General features: G+C 41.3%; 1 protein-coding gene across 1 annotated transcript; it reads right to left on the bottom strand.

The window, feature by feature from the left end:
* Positions 1–4,726: 4,726 nt before the first annotated feature.
* On the bottom strand, positions 4,727–13,151 carry si:busm1-57f23.1 (uncharacterized protein LOC368621 homolog). Its single transcript, XM_041225723.1, has 4 exons — positions 12,988–13,151; positions 12,125–12,276; positions 11,742–11,843; positions 4,727–6,520 (listed from the first exon to the last, which is right to left on the bottom strand). The coding sequence occupies exons 1-4, from the start codon at positions 13,091–13,093 to the stop codon at positions 6,440–6,442; spliced, it is 441 nt and encodes a 146-aa protein (XP_041081657.1). The 5' UTR covers positions 13,094–13,151; the 3' UTR covers positions 4,727–6,439.
* Between the last annotated feature and the right edge of the window lie 4,291 nt (positions 13,152–17,442).

Genomic DNA, 17,442 nt, shown 5'->3' with positions numbered 1-17,442 from the left:
CTTCGTTGGCCCCCTTTGTAATCTCCCTCTGTCCCATTTAGGGTGACCAGACGTCCCGATAAAATCGGGATTGTCCCGATATTAGGGGCTTTGTACTTTTCTTGTTTTGCTTTGTTGTCCATTTTTGGTATTTTATGTCCAATGCTAAAAACTAGATTTTAGCAAATCTAATTCAAAACAATGCAGTACTGACTCCTGCCTGCTACGTATGGTACAGCAGGTCCCGGTTTTTCACTCTTGCTAGCTGGTCACCCTAGTTCCATTTATATTCAAAAATCTTCATTCTGCTTCCTCCAAACCCAGAATCACTGAGGCTTGGTGTGGTGGAGTATTCCGCCCCTTTTCTACAGAAAAAGCACAGAAAATCCAAATTCAATGGCTGAGTGAGACCGATAAGAGCCGAATGAAGCCGAAAAAAATAAATAAATAAAAGGGTGTATATGATAGCCCCATGCACTACAGAGATAACACAGACATAACAAAGGAGATAGCTGCTTCTGCATCCAGTGCTCAAAGAATATCACAGACATTTACAGAGTATTTGAGATGTTATAGTAATAAAATAATGACTTGGATTATGTCTATGCCACGTCGGATGTCTGCCTCGCCTGTTTGGAGAGGAGCCATCATTGCCATCTCCAGCGCCAGAGTGAGAGGAGCCATCTCCAGCACTAGAGGGAGCAGAGCCATCGCTGTCGTCTCCAGCACCTGGTGGAGACTGCTTGCTGCTCCTACCACTGCCCAAAGATTGCCTGCCACTTCCTCCTCCACCACAATAGGAGAACAGCTTACCGCTTCCACCTCCAACACCATGGGAGGATTACCTGCTGCTGCCACCTCGACCTCCTGCTTGGCCAGGGGCTACACACCTGCTGTCGTCTCCTGAGGGTCCTCTGCTGCCATCGCTTCCCGAGGGTCCGCTGCTGCTGTCGCTTCCCGAGGGTCCGTTGCTGCCGTCACCTCCCGAGGGTCCGTTGCTGCCGTCGCATCCTGAGGGTAAGCTGTTGCTGTTGTCTCCCGAGGGTAAGCTGCTGTCACCTCTCAAGGGTCTGCTGTTGCCATCGCCTGGGGTTGCCGGAACTGCTTCGCCAAGGGTAGCCTGAACTGCTTTGCCTGGGGTTGCCGCCAGCTGGAAATACTGTTGCCAGAGCCCCACAAGGAGGAGCTGCCGGCTACGAAGAAGGGGGGAGAGGTCAGGAGACCACCTTCTCCCGCAGGACTTTCGCTGTAGGAAATTATGTAGCTAGAGCCCCACAAGAGGGAGCTGCCAGTGACAGAGAAGGGAGGGAAGGTCACGGAGACCAACCCCACAGACTTTCCATGCTTTCCATGTTCGGAGAAAGAGTGTTCGGAAAGTGGTGAACTACATTGGAGACAGGATACTTATTTGTTATTTGTTTGGCCAATGCACCTTTTTGTTTGCATAGTTTTGTGTCTGTTTGAATCTTTTATTTACTATTATATAATAAAAGAGCTGAACACTGTATATTTTATTTTTATTGCACTTGCAACCTGGCATTGGCGTCTCCTGTGGCTCTTAACGGGGTTGCCAGCTTCAGCTGTGGGTACACGCTTGGCAGTCTCCCTCTGTTCTAACTGCTTCTTGCGAAGTTCTTGTGCTAACTGTAAAATATATTCTCTCCTTGGTAAATTATTCTCGGTGCATTCTGTATAAAGATCCATGTTTATGTTTATGTTCACTAGTCCCAATGCTAATCGAAGTGCAGCTGGCAAGCAGGCACCAACCTTCAAAAGGCTGATTGAAAACAATAGACTGTCAGTCATTCACTCAGACAGAGAGTAGAGACTAATCTGATTACAGCTAAACACACTGCGGCAGCTTGGGTATACTCACCAATTTTGTAATGGCAATATTCCCTACTTGAAAGGAAATGCTGGGTTATTATCATAACCCTGGTTCCCTGAAATAGGAATATTAACCATTACCTTCGGGGTCACAGTGTTCATGGTTGCAATCTTGAAGAAAATGACGATGATTGTAGGGCTCGTTGCTGCTTATGGTTGCAGGGCAGCACCTCAGCAGCACCTCTACTTTGGCGGGAATCTTTGGTATAGAGTTTTTCAGTTCCGGTGTCTTAAAAGGAAATATCCATTTTGTAATGGCTAATATATGATAATAACCCAACGTTTTCTTTCGGGCCTAAAGAACGAACATGATTGCAGTTTCCCTTTTTATCTTTTAAACATGTATTTAAACTAGTACTGCTGCTATCACAGGTGTTATAATCATTATATAGATGTGGATGGAAGTGAGTGCTGGATTGATGTGCGCGGAGTTACGGCTTGCTTTTAAAAGCGTTATTTTGTGCCTCACAAGAACTGGTTTTGTGCGTGGTGCGTACTTTTGAACATGACAGGATCTAGCAAATTGTCGGCCACTCCCGCAAAATTGTGCTACGCATACATTATATTTGTGCACAGCGCAAACGGATTGTGGCACGCAAAAAGAGCTTTCAAATATAATACATTTTGCGCATAACGACCATTTGCGACGCACATAACATCCCATATGATATAATGGCCCATTGAAAAGCATTGGATAGCTTAAAAATAAAAGTACAGAGGTATCACATCAATGTATATGAAGGCAAATTTCCATATTGTGATACAGTACAGTGTAACATTATTTTATAAAATCCAGCAAAAAAATGAACTGCATAACACTCAACAGACTAGTTACTACTGTATTTTGAAAAAACATAAACTTTATCATTTTTTTAATGAAAAAATGGGATATACTTTTTGTTGACATAACCCTTAAGCACATTCTAATATATTAGACATTTGTAAACAAACATGTAAAATTTAAAAACCAATATATATATATATATATATATATATATAAAACTATTAAAACATTATGATATGTATTTCTTCTACATACCTGCCAAGAGCTACTTATTTTAAGACAAGGGTTTAGTTACCTTAAAGTTAAGAACATTTTAAAGAAAAAAAAAAAATATTATTATTATTTTTGAAAACTATCAATTATTCTTAAGTTTGTTCCTGAGGATTTATTTTTTTTGTTTTGAGAATAACATTGGATTTAAGATTTCTTTTTTTCTCACGAACTTTTCAAGAATACGGCCCTGTTTTTTTGATAAGCCTGTGCTAAATTACTTTCATTTGAGTTCAGGAGGTGCTGTTCAGTTCTAATTCAAATGTCTTTGGCAGGCAATTAGAGCTGAATACAGAGAGACTTATCAAAAAATAAAAAATAAAATAATATCTGAGTAATTGCATTTGAAAAATATATCAAATCATGTACATATTTTAAGTTTGGCAAGATTATTTGGATTCATATTAAATATGAAATAAATGTACAGGTTTTTAAGGACATATAAATTATATATATGGGCTGCAGTGCATCATGAGAAAATATTTAATCGAGGGGTTTATGACATCATAAACTGCAAGAGCCTTACCCTGCAAGTCATATTTGGTTTTCTAGGATGTGTTCACATTTTCTTGCTGACTGGGTGTTAAAAATGAAAAATATGTTGAGTTTGTGAGACAAACATTTTTTTGCTCAAGCTAATCTTGATTGACAGAGAAAGTCGTATTGCATGCTAACCTGAAATATTATGTTGGAGTATAGTGACTATTTATTAAAAAAATAAATAAATAAAAAAATCTTTAAAGGTTTCCAAAAATATTTTGATTTGCTATGGTAATTCATGTACCTCCATAATGATCTTTTACCTAGTTTAAAAAAAAAAAATCCAGTGCATAACAAAATGAACTTTTCATCTCATATAGAACCTGGGATTGTTTCTGCCAGAGGCAGTACGTTGTTGAAATTATACCCCCGTGAACATTTCCATATAATTTGTAGTAAATCTTCCCTTACCTTTTTTTATTATGTTTGCAATCATTATTAGTACATCTACCCAATATGCTAAGTTGCTCTTCAGTTTATGCCTGCCATCAATATATGTAACATTAGTTAGATAGATCAAAGTTTCTTTGTAGAAATAACAGCTAGCAGTACACTGTGCACTCGATGGTGCTGGTGCTTACCAATGTTAAAACAATTAGGCTGATCTATTGGCAGTTGATTTACATGTGTCTATGACAGGAATGTAGCACTAAAGAACAGCTCTTGAGCTCATAGTCAAAGCACTATAACACATTATTGGATTAATTGCAGAAAGAACTACTCGTCAAAAAACAGTGATTCTTTAATGTATCATTATTATGGATTAGTGTACTTCATCACAGCCTTGTCACAGCATCACAGTAAAATACAGTTAACCATAATTTAAGAATATAAGTTGGTGTTCATAGCTGGTTGAGGCAACCTTTCCTACAATCTCCTATTACTTCCATAATATACATATGTTGTTGGCTTTTAATGCATGTGAAGGCTGGTCTTAGCTTAATGTAAAGCCTCTATGAATGACTCAATTTAATGCCAAGTATGACCATTCTCTGTAAGTAGGTCATGACTGATTTCCTTTGACTTGGAATGGCTCACAACTCTTTTGCCTGTTATGATGTTAAATAGCATTGCCTAAAGCCATGCATCCTGACTGGGAAAGACAACTAACGATTTAGGAATTTCCTAAGGGAATGAAAATCTGGGAAACCTAACCAAACTTAAATCTGGATAAGGAACAGTGTACAAGTACAAGGATGAAAAAAAAAAAAAAAATCACATTTGCAAAATAAAGGTCACACATCATCTTAATTCAGCAGCATAAGGGTTTTTACAAGAGAAAGTTTTTATTTCTGAAGCTGTACCAAAAAGTTTCCTCCAACACACTGTAACACGGGTACATAAAGTTTTTTGTGTAACATAAAGAAACAATTCCAAACTAATTAAAGGGGAAAATAATGTTACCCCTTTAAGCCCTCTGTTCTGTGCTTTGTTGGTTCCAGGTGATTGATAACAAAGTTGATGAACCTGTGTGTCCAGGTAATGCCGGCAATGAGACTCAGATACCAGAATGCCACAGATTAAGCACTCATGCACACTTATTTACATATATAAAAACAAAACAACAAAACAAACAACCAGCCCCACCCTGTACCTTCACCATCACTATTCTAAACTAACAACTGTGATCACCCTTTCCAACATGTTTTTGCAGGGTGGAATTTAACCCCCTCCCTGCAAATCCAATATTCCACACATCACGTGCAGCAGCAGGACTCTCACTCTACCAGAACCTGTTTATTCAGTTTTTTTTTTTAATTGACAAAAAGCCTAAAGCCAGCTGAACAGCTAACTAGCTTGAAACTGGTTTAAGAGTAGGGTATCTGGCCTCTCTTCCTATCTTAAACTTAAAACAAAAAATCCTTTGTTGAAATTATTCCAGGAAGCACTGATATTTATAACCACATATAGTTGCAGAGTTTAACCCTTTACTCGACTGCTGTCTTGTTTTGTAACTAACGATTGTCTTCTGAATTTTAAAAGGACATTTCTTCCTACCATTTTCTTTTGGAATCATTATTTTTGTGGATTATTTCATTGGATTTATTGGACTGCTTTGGGACCACTAACTGGATTTTTGCTGATTGTTCTTGGTAAGATCCAACCATATTCCCTTTAATATAATTTATTTAACTAATAGCAACTAGACTATATGGTGGTGTTTTTTTGTTTTTGTAAATATTGTATATTTATTGAGCGTTGTTCCCTTACAGAAGTGCAGGTTTAATCTGTTTTGTTTTTGTGCATTTCTATAATAAGGGACAGGCTAAGAAATGAATATTTCTTGCATTGTGCTGTAAGGTAAATATTGTGTGTTGTTTTGTTTCATGGTGGTATGTGGGTTTTGGGTTAACTGTATTGCATACATCTGTGTAGATAGGTCACTGTTAGTATAGCTGTATAATACACTTGATTTCTGTTGTTATAATACAGTCTCCTTGGATTATTTATATATTTTTTCGTGCATGTAGTTTGATCATTACAACATAATACAGTAGCTAAGTGTAGACTGTGAGACAACCACTCATTAGAGATTTATAAACTTAATGACTGATGATTGGTCATACTGTTGTTATACCATTGATAAGGTATATTATATACATGTTACTACAATGTCTTTGAATTGCCAATGAACATCATTGGGTAAGGAATGATGCATGTGTATGATGGGATTTTTGCACTAACTGCATAATATTTTGATACTCTGAAACGTGATGTGGAATGGCCCTCGAAGGATGGAGTTGTTCTCCCCTGTGCTGTACAGTAAAGTACAGTAACTGCTTTCGTCATCTTAATGAACATATTTATCATGTTATTATTATTCAATAAGGAAAAAAACAAGCATACACACTGAATAAAACTCTCCACAAGGAGCATATTGTGTTAAATTGAGGAATAGTTAAAAAAAAAAAAAAAATACTGTAGTTGTTGATTACATAGAAGAATGTACAGTTTATTGATAGGTCCAAATGATGATGATTATTTCTTGCAGTCAGTGTACATCATCTTATATGAATTATCAGAAGGATGAAAATGCACCTCAAAATAGCAGTTGAGCGTCTGAAAAAAAAAGTTGAATTAGTTATACTGCAGTGCATATTTGTACTCCTTAGTCTTGTACAAAGGGCTCAGACTAAAGCAGTGAATATAAATGAGGTGTATGAGCAGAACAGGATTTATTGTTGTCAGTGGATTTACTATTCGTTTGAATTACATGTACCAGTACTTTCACATTTTGATCATTACCTTATGGCTTTGTGGAGAAAGGATGCTAGTCACAGTTTAAAAAAATTCTGTATTATTGGGTCATATACGCAACACTAAGAGTCTTTCAAGACAAGAATAAACCACAAACCTTCAAAGATGAATGTTATATAAATATCTTATGTAATTTAATTAATCAAAAACTGTTACCATGCAAATTAAGGTTCCCTTTCAATTCGAAGATAGCCACCAAACATCGTTATGGGATACACTCCCGCCTATTGGTACGTGTCACTGAGCTTCTATATCAAAGCTGGTGATAGGCCCCCTTCCCCCAGTGACGTCCTCGGTCCCGCCTTCCGAGGGTACTTAACTGTCACGCAGGGGAAGAAACACCCTCTTTCGTTCCTCACATTGGTAAGGTAAGACCTTTGTATTGCATTGAGCCCTGTCTTCTTATAAAAAGTACCATGTAAGCTACTGCTAGTTCTCCTGCACTTTGTGCTGAAAGCTGGCATCGCCGCTTTCCCAGAATCAGTAGTTTAAAAAATCGTAGCCTTTTTATTCTGTTTCTGACTATCAGCACCTGCACGCTCCGCATGTCAGGCTACTTCTTTCTGTCTGTCCGTCTTAGCACGGTAAGCATTGTTGTTAAGAATTGTGTGTGGTTTTCATCCCTTCTTACTTCGGAGAGCACTATTACTCCACGGGACCAGGCTTGCCTTGTTCCCGTTGTTGAGTTTGCCTGCGGGCAGCGGTTGGGCCTTGTTTTGATTGTAGCTGAACACATCCCCGTACTTGCGTAGAATGCTAGCAGCTCCACGGCTGCTTTCGCCAGGCTGGCCATATACTTCTCACTGAGGCTTCCCTCGTTGTTGGGTTGAGACATAAACGGGCTGTGCAGGCCTTCACCTTGGTGTAGGTTGCTCAAATCAATAGATGAGTGCTCTCCCCCATCTGTCATGTAATATTGAATTGTTTTTTATATTTTAAAAATTGTTTTTATTACTGTGTGTGTAAGTCAATTGCCTGCCACGGCTTTGGCCCTGTCCCCCGATTGCAACGCTATGTGTTGCTCAGTTTTGTGTTCACGCGGTCAGGGTAGGTAGGTAGGTAATACCGCGGTGCATAACACTCTGCCCGTGCTACTTCTGTACCACAGTGCGCACGGTGCTTATTGAGTGTAACCCGCCACGGCTTCGGCCCTATTCCCCTGTTGTACGCTATGCACTGCTCAGGTGTGAGACCACGCGGTCAGGGTAGGCACCGTGCCTAGCTGCCCCGGTGTTTTTTAATACCACTTGGTGCATCTGTGCCCGGTGCTTGGTGCACGTGGTGCTCGGTTCAAGTGGTGCATATTAGACCGGTGCTGCAGTGCCCAGTGCAAGAGACGCACACGGTGCTCGGTGCACGCGGTGTTATTATTGCATGGAACTTGATGCACGTGGTGCACGTTGTACTTGGTGCTCTTAATATGGTGCCACACTACTCCCGGTGCCCACAGTGCTTGGTGCACGTGGCACACACAGTGTTTATAGCGCAGTGGTTTATAACCCGTGGTGTTATTATTGAACAGTACTCATTGCACGTCATACTCGGTGCTCTTAACCCAGTGCCACACTACTCCCAGTGCCCACAGTGCTCGGTGCATGCGCCGCACACGGTGTTTACAGTGCAGTTGTTTCTAACTCGGTGCTATGACTGGTAGGGATGGCTTCCATACCTGCGTGGCCTGTGGGACCAATAGCCCACAGGAGAACAGGCACAGCATGTGTGCACGTGTGCCGCCTCAGCCCTAAATAGCGGCTGCGACATCTGCGCAGCTTTTCACCCCCGCGTGCTCACGAGCTGCCTGGCGTTCTTCATCCCCCGCAGTGAGCCCCTCCCACTCACACCTCCCAACACCATCACAGAGCCCCTCCGGGGAGATACCCCGTGCTTAGGTGTCCGTTTCAACCAGCAGCCGCTCCCCGTCACCTGAAAAAGTCCCGGCAGGTTCGGGATATTATGGACATAAAAGTTCAGATCGGTTGCATTATTGAGCTCTTGGAGAGGCAGGCCCCACCGGCTTTGGCCGTGGACCCCTGTGTGGCGTCCCCACCATCCCCTGAGCCGGTTACAATCTCTGTGCCGCCTTCTGACCCCTCCGGAGGAGTACAGGGTGAGTGGAACGACCGGACTCTCTGCTCAGACGAGTACGCTTTTTCCATCGGTGTGAGTCCGCGTTCCCTCCGGATATGGAGGTCGAGGCGGAGCCTGAATTCCAGGCTGATAAGGCCCCTAGTTCTGAGGCTGTTACTACTGGCAGGGTCAATGCCCGCGCATATGGGATGCACGGCGGTGTACCTACAGGTCCCCTGGAGAGCACAAACAGAGCCATGCCATTCCGTCTTTTGACCACATGACATGGCTCCCCAAGCTCAACCTTTCCCAGCGTTCCCCAATTTTATTGAGGAGGTGCGTTCCTCTTGGAACCACCCTGCTACAGCGTCGCGCAATTGAGACATAGTTCTCCTCTGGCTTCGTTGGAAGGGGCGGAGAAGCTGGGCCAGGCCGGGTTTCCCCTTGTGGATGCCACCATTGCGGCCTTGGTTAAGGCTCCGCTGGTGGGAGGTATGCCCAAGGATCCCGTGTGCCCTAACTTGCAGTGCAGGAAAACAGGGACACATGTCCATAGAGCCTATGTGGCCGGAGCCCAAAGTACCCGCCTAGCGAATACGTCCAGCATGCTCACTGCATACCCGGACAGAGTTTTGCGTGATGCCCCACTACCAGAGCAGGTGGCCACGGAACTGTGACTTCTGTCACACACGTTGCCTCAGATCTCGGGCCTGCAGGGTCAGACCCTGAGCCGGAACTTGGCGGGCCTAGTGGTCGCGCGCAGACAGCTGTGGCTGTCGCAGGCGCAGGTGCCTGATGCTGATAAGGCTGTGCTTTTGGACGCGCACATATCTCCAGGTCACACCTGGGGTCCAGCAGTGGAGGAGATCCTTCAACAGAGCCTTCGGGAACACGAGGCATCGAGGCAGATAGCGTTGCTCCCTCCCTCCGCTTCGGTGCGGGTTAGGTCGAGCCACTGGCACCTGGCGCAGCCGCGTACGGTCATCCGGACGATGCCGGTTCTCACAGCCCCTCCAGGTGACCTTAGGTGCCACCTAAAGGCCTCATCTCAGACAAGAGGCAGGACCCTCCCTCAGTGTGGTGGACATGGCCATAACCAGCCCACGCAGAAACAACCGCAACGGCGGTTTCAGGGTTTCAGAATGCTAGGGTGCATCCAACTAGGTCACTGTATGCCTGTAAGTGGAAAGGGTTTCAAAATTGGTGCTGTTTTAACGGTCATGATCCAATCTCCTGTTCCATGCCCGTCGTCTTGCAGTTTCTGCAAGATCTGCTTGAGGCTGGTAGATCATCTTCCACACTGAAGATTTACTTAGCGGCTATTTCTGCTTGTCATGCCCCCGTTGACTCTATGTCACTGGGCGCTCATTTTTTGGCTACCTGATGGCCACTCTCCCCGAATGGAGCCTTGAGATTGTACTGGAGGCTCTCACGCAGGCCCTGTTTGAGCCTATGTACTCCATCGAGTTGAAGCACCTTTCATGAAGACAGCCTTCCTGTTGGCTATCACCTCTGCAAAGTGGATTAATGAGCTGCAGGCGCTATCTGTGCATAGTTCCTGTATGTGGATTTGGGATGATGGTAGCAGAGTGTCACTGCGTGCAAACCCCGCTTTTCTCCCAAAGGTGGTTCCAGCCTTCCACGTGAATCAGTCCATGGAACTGGAGTCCTTCCATCCTCCTCCATTTGCGATGGATGAATATATAAAGTTGAACCTTCTCTGCCCAGTTCGGGCATTGAGATGTTATGTGGATAGGACAAGAGCGCTGTGTCAGTCTGACCAGCTCTTCATCTGCCATGGAACATGGACCCTGGGACACCACCTCTCCAAGCAGCGGCTGTCGCATTGGATTGCGGACACAGTCTCGACTGCGTATGATAGTGATGGCTTACCCCACCTGGGCGGATAGCCGTACATTCCACGAGAGATGTGGCTAAGTCATGGGCCCTCTTCCGAAGTGCCTCCATGGCTGAAATTTGCGATGCTGCTAGCTAGGCTACCCCACATACTTTTGCCAGGTTCTACCGCCTGAATGTGGTAGATCCCTCGTTGCCCTCTGTGGGCACTAGTGTCCTCGAGATTGCACGCTCACACCGCTGACCTTGATCAGGTAGGACTTAGCGTCCCTCATATGCTGTCATTCTTTTCTCCTTTGTGATGGCTCTGGTACATGTTTCCCATAACAATGTTTGGTGGCCATCTTCGAATTGAAAGGGAATGCTAGTTTACTTACCGTAAACCTGGTTCCCTAAAGAGAAGATGGCCACCAACCGCGAGGTCGCTTCGGTCGACATCACGGTTTCATCGCGAAAGAGGGTGTTTCTTCCCCTGCATGACGGTTAAGTACACTTGGAGGCGGGACCGAGGACATCACTGGGGGAAGGGGGCCTATCGTCAGCTTTGATAAAGGAGCTCAGTGACAGTGGCCATCTTCTCTCACATAGGTTTTTTGGTGATATGGTGGGCCATGTACATTGTATGTGGGTCCCCCAATCATTAGTTAACTGTTCAATTCCTTAAGAAAAACGTCTTTAGAAATAATTCTGTTTCCAACGGGTCTGCATAGAAACAGTATAGCTTTGTTTGGATATCGAACAAAGGTTAGGCATTGTAAATAAAAGCAGGGTTTAAGACACAGAGAAAGCCTCTCAGGACGTCACCTGAGTTGGACAAAACGTTATCCTGAAATTAATAAGAGACTTTTCGATTCTTTAAATATATATTATATAGGATATATATATTATATAGTATATATATATATATATATATTAGATATATATATATATATTTATATAGTTATGATGAATACTCTTCTTAGAACTGTCTATATGGTGAACATGGTCTGTACCAATGGAAATACAGGAATTAAACAGTAAGTTGCACAATAAAAACTTTAAAATATTTTATATCTGTTTGCAATTGTTGTGTGTACTACAAACGTAAAAATTACATTACCTTTTTTCCTAAAACACAGGACTCCAGATCAACAGCCTTAGGTTTCTTACACTTCGTCTTTCTGATTTCAACATTTAGTATGTATTTGATGGCATTAATCACCTATGAAAACAATAATAATACTTAAAAAAACACATTCCTTTGTAATCTTTGTTTAAAGTTACAAAAAGGTACATATAGTAAGTGTTCTCCTGTGCATATTATATCTTGAAAACTGTATTCATATACAGCAGTCTTTTATTACACCGTTACCTATAAACGTTCTAGAAAACACTGTGTCTGCTAGGTGCTAGAAGCAGAAAACATTGAACAAAATACTTTAGTATGGGCACAAGCTTGCAGTGCATGCTTGTTTCTTAAATTGACTATAAAACCTATTTTACCTGTGTTTCTGCAGTCTTAACATTCACAAGTTTGAAGAAATTTGGTCTGTTGTTTATCTTGTTGTATTCTGCTATGGCTGCATTGGCAACTCTTTGAATTTCTGGGCTGCTTGGATCAGCTTGAATAGGAGCCCCATAAGGATGTACCTTTGCTAAAGAGAAAAGAAATACAGCAATTCTGTTGTTACCATTGGCACGCGAATTATAATAGATGCTACTGGTGAAAGGGCAATTATGCTAATCTTTATTAATACACAACCCACTGACAAATATTTTTATGTTAGAAAAATGATTTATATGAAATAATATAACTAAATAGATTATAATTATGTGTTGGGTGACTGTTAATATATATCTATATTTATATATATATATATATATGAGGTTTTCCTACCAAGTCTGGATTGTAATACTTATATATTTGCATTATTGTATATAGATTTGGTAATTCTAATGGGACAAAAGGTCTGGAATTCAATTAAGTTTTACTTACTTATTATTTTAACTATCTGATATTGCACATATTCTTTAAAAATAAATTGTAAAGTATTGGGGAAAATCCATGACTATTTATTTTATGTCATCAACCAGTAGTTATGCTAAAGACACGATTATCTTAGTAATTTTATTATTAAATCTTGTCTTCACAAAAGTACTTTTTTGTTACATAAAAATTAAGATTCTCTCTCTCTCTCTCTCTCTCTCTCTCTCTCTCTCTCTCTCTCTCTCTCTCTCTCTATATATATATATATATATATATATATATATATATATATATATATATATATATATATAATGTAAAAAAATACATTTTAATATCAAGTAGTATTTACAGTAAGTGTAGAAATAATAACCAAACTTACCCACTTTGATGGGTTCCTCTACAACTTCTTCTATGTGTTCCTCCCCCTTTGAGATTGAAAGTACTGAAATTATTGAAAAGAGGAAAAGATACTGCCAACCAGCCATGATTCTTTGTTTTTCTGTTCCCTCTGAGGAGAATAAAATGAGTGACTAAACCCCTGGTGAGCACATGGGATTTATATTGCAGTTGTGAGGAATGTTTTACCAGGATGCTAAGTCCACGCCCACCACAAACAAGTGGAACAAGTGAGTGTTTTGTCTGCTGTTATGGTTACTGAAAGCATAAGACTGAGTGAACTGTTCTTTTTTATTGGTTTAGTTTAATTCATGTTTTATATTAAAGACAAATTATTATGTTTTTAAATGTCCCAAAAAGAATGGTTTACATATTATATTGTCATGATAATCATGTAGTTGTTCACCATGCTTCCTTGTGACCAATGTGTCCCATTATTTATCTTAACTATAGTTTTTACCATGTTTTACCACATTTACAATACATGTGATTTACCATAATTACTGTGCCTGGTCTTAACATGCTTACCTGCTCATTACTATAACACTTTGATTTGCTTTTAACATGGTTTGCCATGATATGACAGTAAAGTTGTGAAAAGAAAACCCCATGTATTGATAATTTACTTTTTTTAACCAACTTAAGGAGTCCAAAACTGGTAAACTCCGATCAGGGTAATCTAGTACTGGTCATTGCAGGAATTCCAAAGTAATGTAGATAAGGTAATGTAGTCTTGTACTAGATTCCAATAAGGTTTCTCTATGCAAATGTGTGGATAAATAATGACTATTCCATTCCATATGGCATAAACTTGTGCCTGCTGCAATAATTAGAATGCCCATTTAAAAGCAACAGTGTATTAATTTTTTGTTTCTGTTTGCATAGTATATCAACCAATTAATCTTTATTTTATATAGCACCTTCATAATGGACCACCATCCAAAGCACTTTACAAGATGCAGTAACAACAATAAAATCCATAATACTTTATATCAGAGAAATGCATAATACATTAAATACAGTGGAAAATGCATAATCCATGATATAGTAGCATAATACATGAAATAGTAGCAACACCACAGCAGCTAATAGCAAATATCAGGCGTAAATAGCATGGAAAGAAAAATAGAACAAGTGGGTCTTGAGAGTTGATTTAAAGTGAGCGACAGTGGGAGCGTCACACACCAAACATGTCAAGTTTTTTACATCTGGTAAGGATCCTGGCAGCGGCATTCTGAACTAGATGCAGTTGGTTTATGGTGCATGCCGGGAGACCACCATAAAGAGAGTTGCAGTAGTTGAGTTGAGAGGAGACAAATGCATTACAAAGTGTCTACGCATCTTTGAGGGAAAAGTAGGGACAGACTTTGGATACGTTTTGAAGATAGTACACCAAGGCTTCGTACTGTGGCGGAAGGCAGCAACAGCAGACAGTTTCCGAGGGTCAGGGCAGCTACATTGAGATTCTTAAGTTGAGTTTTAGAGCCTACTAGAAGGAGTTCAGATTTGCTGGTGTTCAGCTGAAGAAAATTGGTAGACATCCAGGCCTCGATGTCTTGAATGCAAGCCGAGAGACGGACCATGGCAGAGGGGCTTCTCAAGTCAAGTTTTAAGTAGAGCTGGGTGTTGTCAGCATGGCAGTGAAACATGAGGCTGTGTTGGTGGATGTGACCCAAAGGAAGCATGTAGATATTGAAGAGAAGTGGCCCAAGTCACCACAAGTGACTGGGTTTGTGACGACACTGTATCCAGCAGACAAAACAGACTGTATGCGACCGGATATGCAATGTCTAAAAAAATTAACAACCTTCAAAGATTATCTTCTTAGAATATCTACTCCCATAACACCAATTGTGTAAAGTGCTTTAAAAAACAAAAAACTGAATTAAAAACAGTTTTTTTTTTTTTTTTTAAATCTAAAGACTCTTTGATACAGAAGTGCCACAAAGAAAATATTTTGTATTGCATTATTATGAGTAACCCTAACCTAACCCTAACCCTCAAGTGATTGTGAGAAAGACTCAGCCAAGGCCCTAAGGCCCAATACATGTATATATATATATATATATATATATATATATATATATATATATATATATATATATATATATATATATATATATATATATATATAATAACATAAAGAAAAGATGGATTTTATAGTTCCATTACCTGTGTCTGAACCAACTCAACCATCTATTAATAAGAAACTGGTACATCTCTAACTAAACATAAAGATAAACATACAGCAGTAGACATGACGTAAGTCAACTTTTTCCAGAACCAACCAAGCAGTAATAGCAGCTGCCTCACCCAACCACTGCAATACATTATTTGCTTCATCCTGTACTGAATAAGAAAAGTGAGTCATACAGTACTTAGGAACCACTCCCTATTATATATATATATATATATATATATATATATATAGTATGGGGAGGAAGTGGGCAGGACACTAAGAATTTTCTTTTTCTGGCTGCCTATGCACAGCCACAGGTTACTGGTTACTGTAATGTTTAATGTAATTGTTTAATTGGTGTGGGGATTGTAAAATTGTTTTGTCTTATTGATTAATTGAAAAGTATGGAATGTGACCAGGTGATAATTTAATGACTGATTGTCTATTACCCCTGGTCACATCCTATAAAAGCACAAAGAATTGTTCATTTGGGGCATGTGTGTTGCTGTGTCAAGAAGGTCCAATGAATGTGCTGCTCAGCTTTGTCCCAAAGGTATTGTACTGTTTTGGTTTACTGGTAAACGTTTTAGCCATCCGGTGTTTAGTCAGACCAACTAAAAAGTTTAGTTATTGCTCGTTGGGGGAGCTAGACTGTTGTTTGCTTTCTTAAAGGACCAGTGGCCTATATTTGTAAATCTGTAAGTAAAAGCACGCCAAGGCACTGAACTGCAGTTACTGCCTCCGTCTGCTTGCTATTTATGCTACTGGCAGCCTTGACTGCCAGTCATGTTACCACATATAGTAAAAGTGGTGGGATAGTGCCTCCTTTAGATCCAGCCTGGAACTGAAGTAAAAAAAAAAAAAAAAACTACAACAAAAATGGAGCATAACTCAAGCCCTGCCAGGTTCCCTACATGATGAACTTTTTTAGTCCGCCCAGCCATAAGCAAGCTGAGCTAAGGAAGCTGTGCCTTCGTGGGCTGACAAAAGTTTTAAGGGACTGGGAGGACCGTTTACCTGCACCTAGGACTCCTTGCAGAAACCGAACAATAGTTGTTTGTATTGAAATCAGAGTTGCCTATGCCGGAACCAGAGTTGCCTACGCTGGAACCAGCAGACTGAAGCACCTTACCACAGAAAACCCTGATGTGAGTATTGTGGGGGAACTGACCCACCACTAGAGAGATTGCCCTGATGTCCTGCCATACTGGTTTGTACTGTGTGAAGAGTTTGGACATGGATGATAAGATTGCCCATACCCAAAGTCAGAGAGCTGGGAGCTGCTGGTGTGTACAGAGCCAGAGAGCTGGGAGCTGCTGCTGTCTGCAGAGTCAGAGAGCTGGGAGCCGCTGCTGTGTGCTGAGCCAGAGAGTTGGGAGCTGCTGCTGTGTGCAGAGTCAGAAAGCTGGGAGCTGCTGCTGTGTGCAGAGTCAGAGACCTGGGAGCTGCTGCTGTCTGCAGAGTCAGAGAGCTGGGAGCTGCTGCTGTGTGCAGAGTCAGAGAGCTGGGAGCTGCTGCTGTGTGCTGAGCCAGAGAGCTGGGAGCTGCTGCTGTGTGCAGAACCGAAAGGAGAAGCCCCACTTCTAGAAGACAACCAGTAGAAGACCAGGCGAACAACTGTGCCTGGTGGTGCATCAACATGGGATCTCCCCCTAAGTCCATTATTGTCCACTTTCACACTCTCTTGTGGGTTGGCTCGAGGGCGGGTTGGTCCACCTTCCAGCGCCTCCACAAAGGATGGCTGTGGCAAGGATGGCTGTAGTGGTGATGTCAGACCCGGAACAGAAACACAGTGGTGAGTGAATTGTGAATTGCCCTGGTTTATTGTAAAAATAAAAAAAGATTTAACAAGACAAAAACAAAACGGCACAGTGGCCAAAACAGACCGACAACAAACAATAACAAGTAATATGCTATTTGTAAAACCAGCATACGTAACAAGTTGTTATTTTAATTACTTTTAGTTTTTACTCTCCTTTCCACACCCATTCTCCACTCCCGACCACACAATCCCCAGTGAGTGAAACTGACTCTTTTTATGCAGCTGTACAGAGACTCGATCGCTAATCAGTCATTCAATTTGAATCTCAGTACATATGCACTTGAACTAATTGGGCTCACTGTGCTTCCATCCTAATACCGATTGTAATCTGCATATGGAGTGATTTTGCAATCCCCGTGCCTAAATACAATTATACATTTTACATCACCTGTGCTACATAACACACTCTGTGAACCAATACATACACACAACATACA

The sequence above is a fragment of the Polyodon spathula genome, chromosome 2 (assembly GCF_017654505.1).
Source record: "Polyodon spathula isolate WHYD16114869_AA chromosome 2, ASM1765450v1, whole genome shotgun sequence".
Lineage (NCBI taxonomy): Eukaryota > Metazoa > Chordata > Actinopteri > Acipenseriformes > Polyodontidae > Polyodon > Polyodon spathula.
This window is presented reverse-complemented; position numbering and strand designations above follow the sequence as displayed.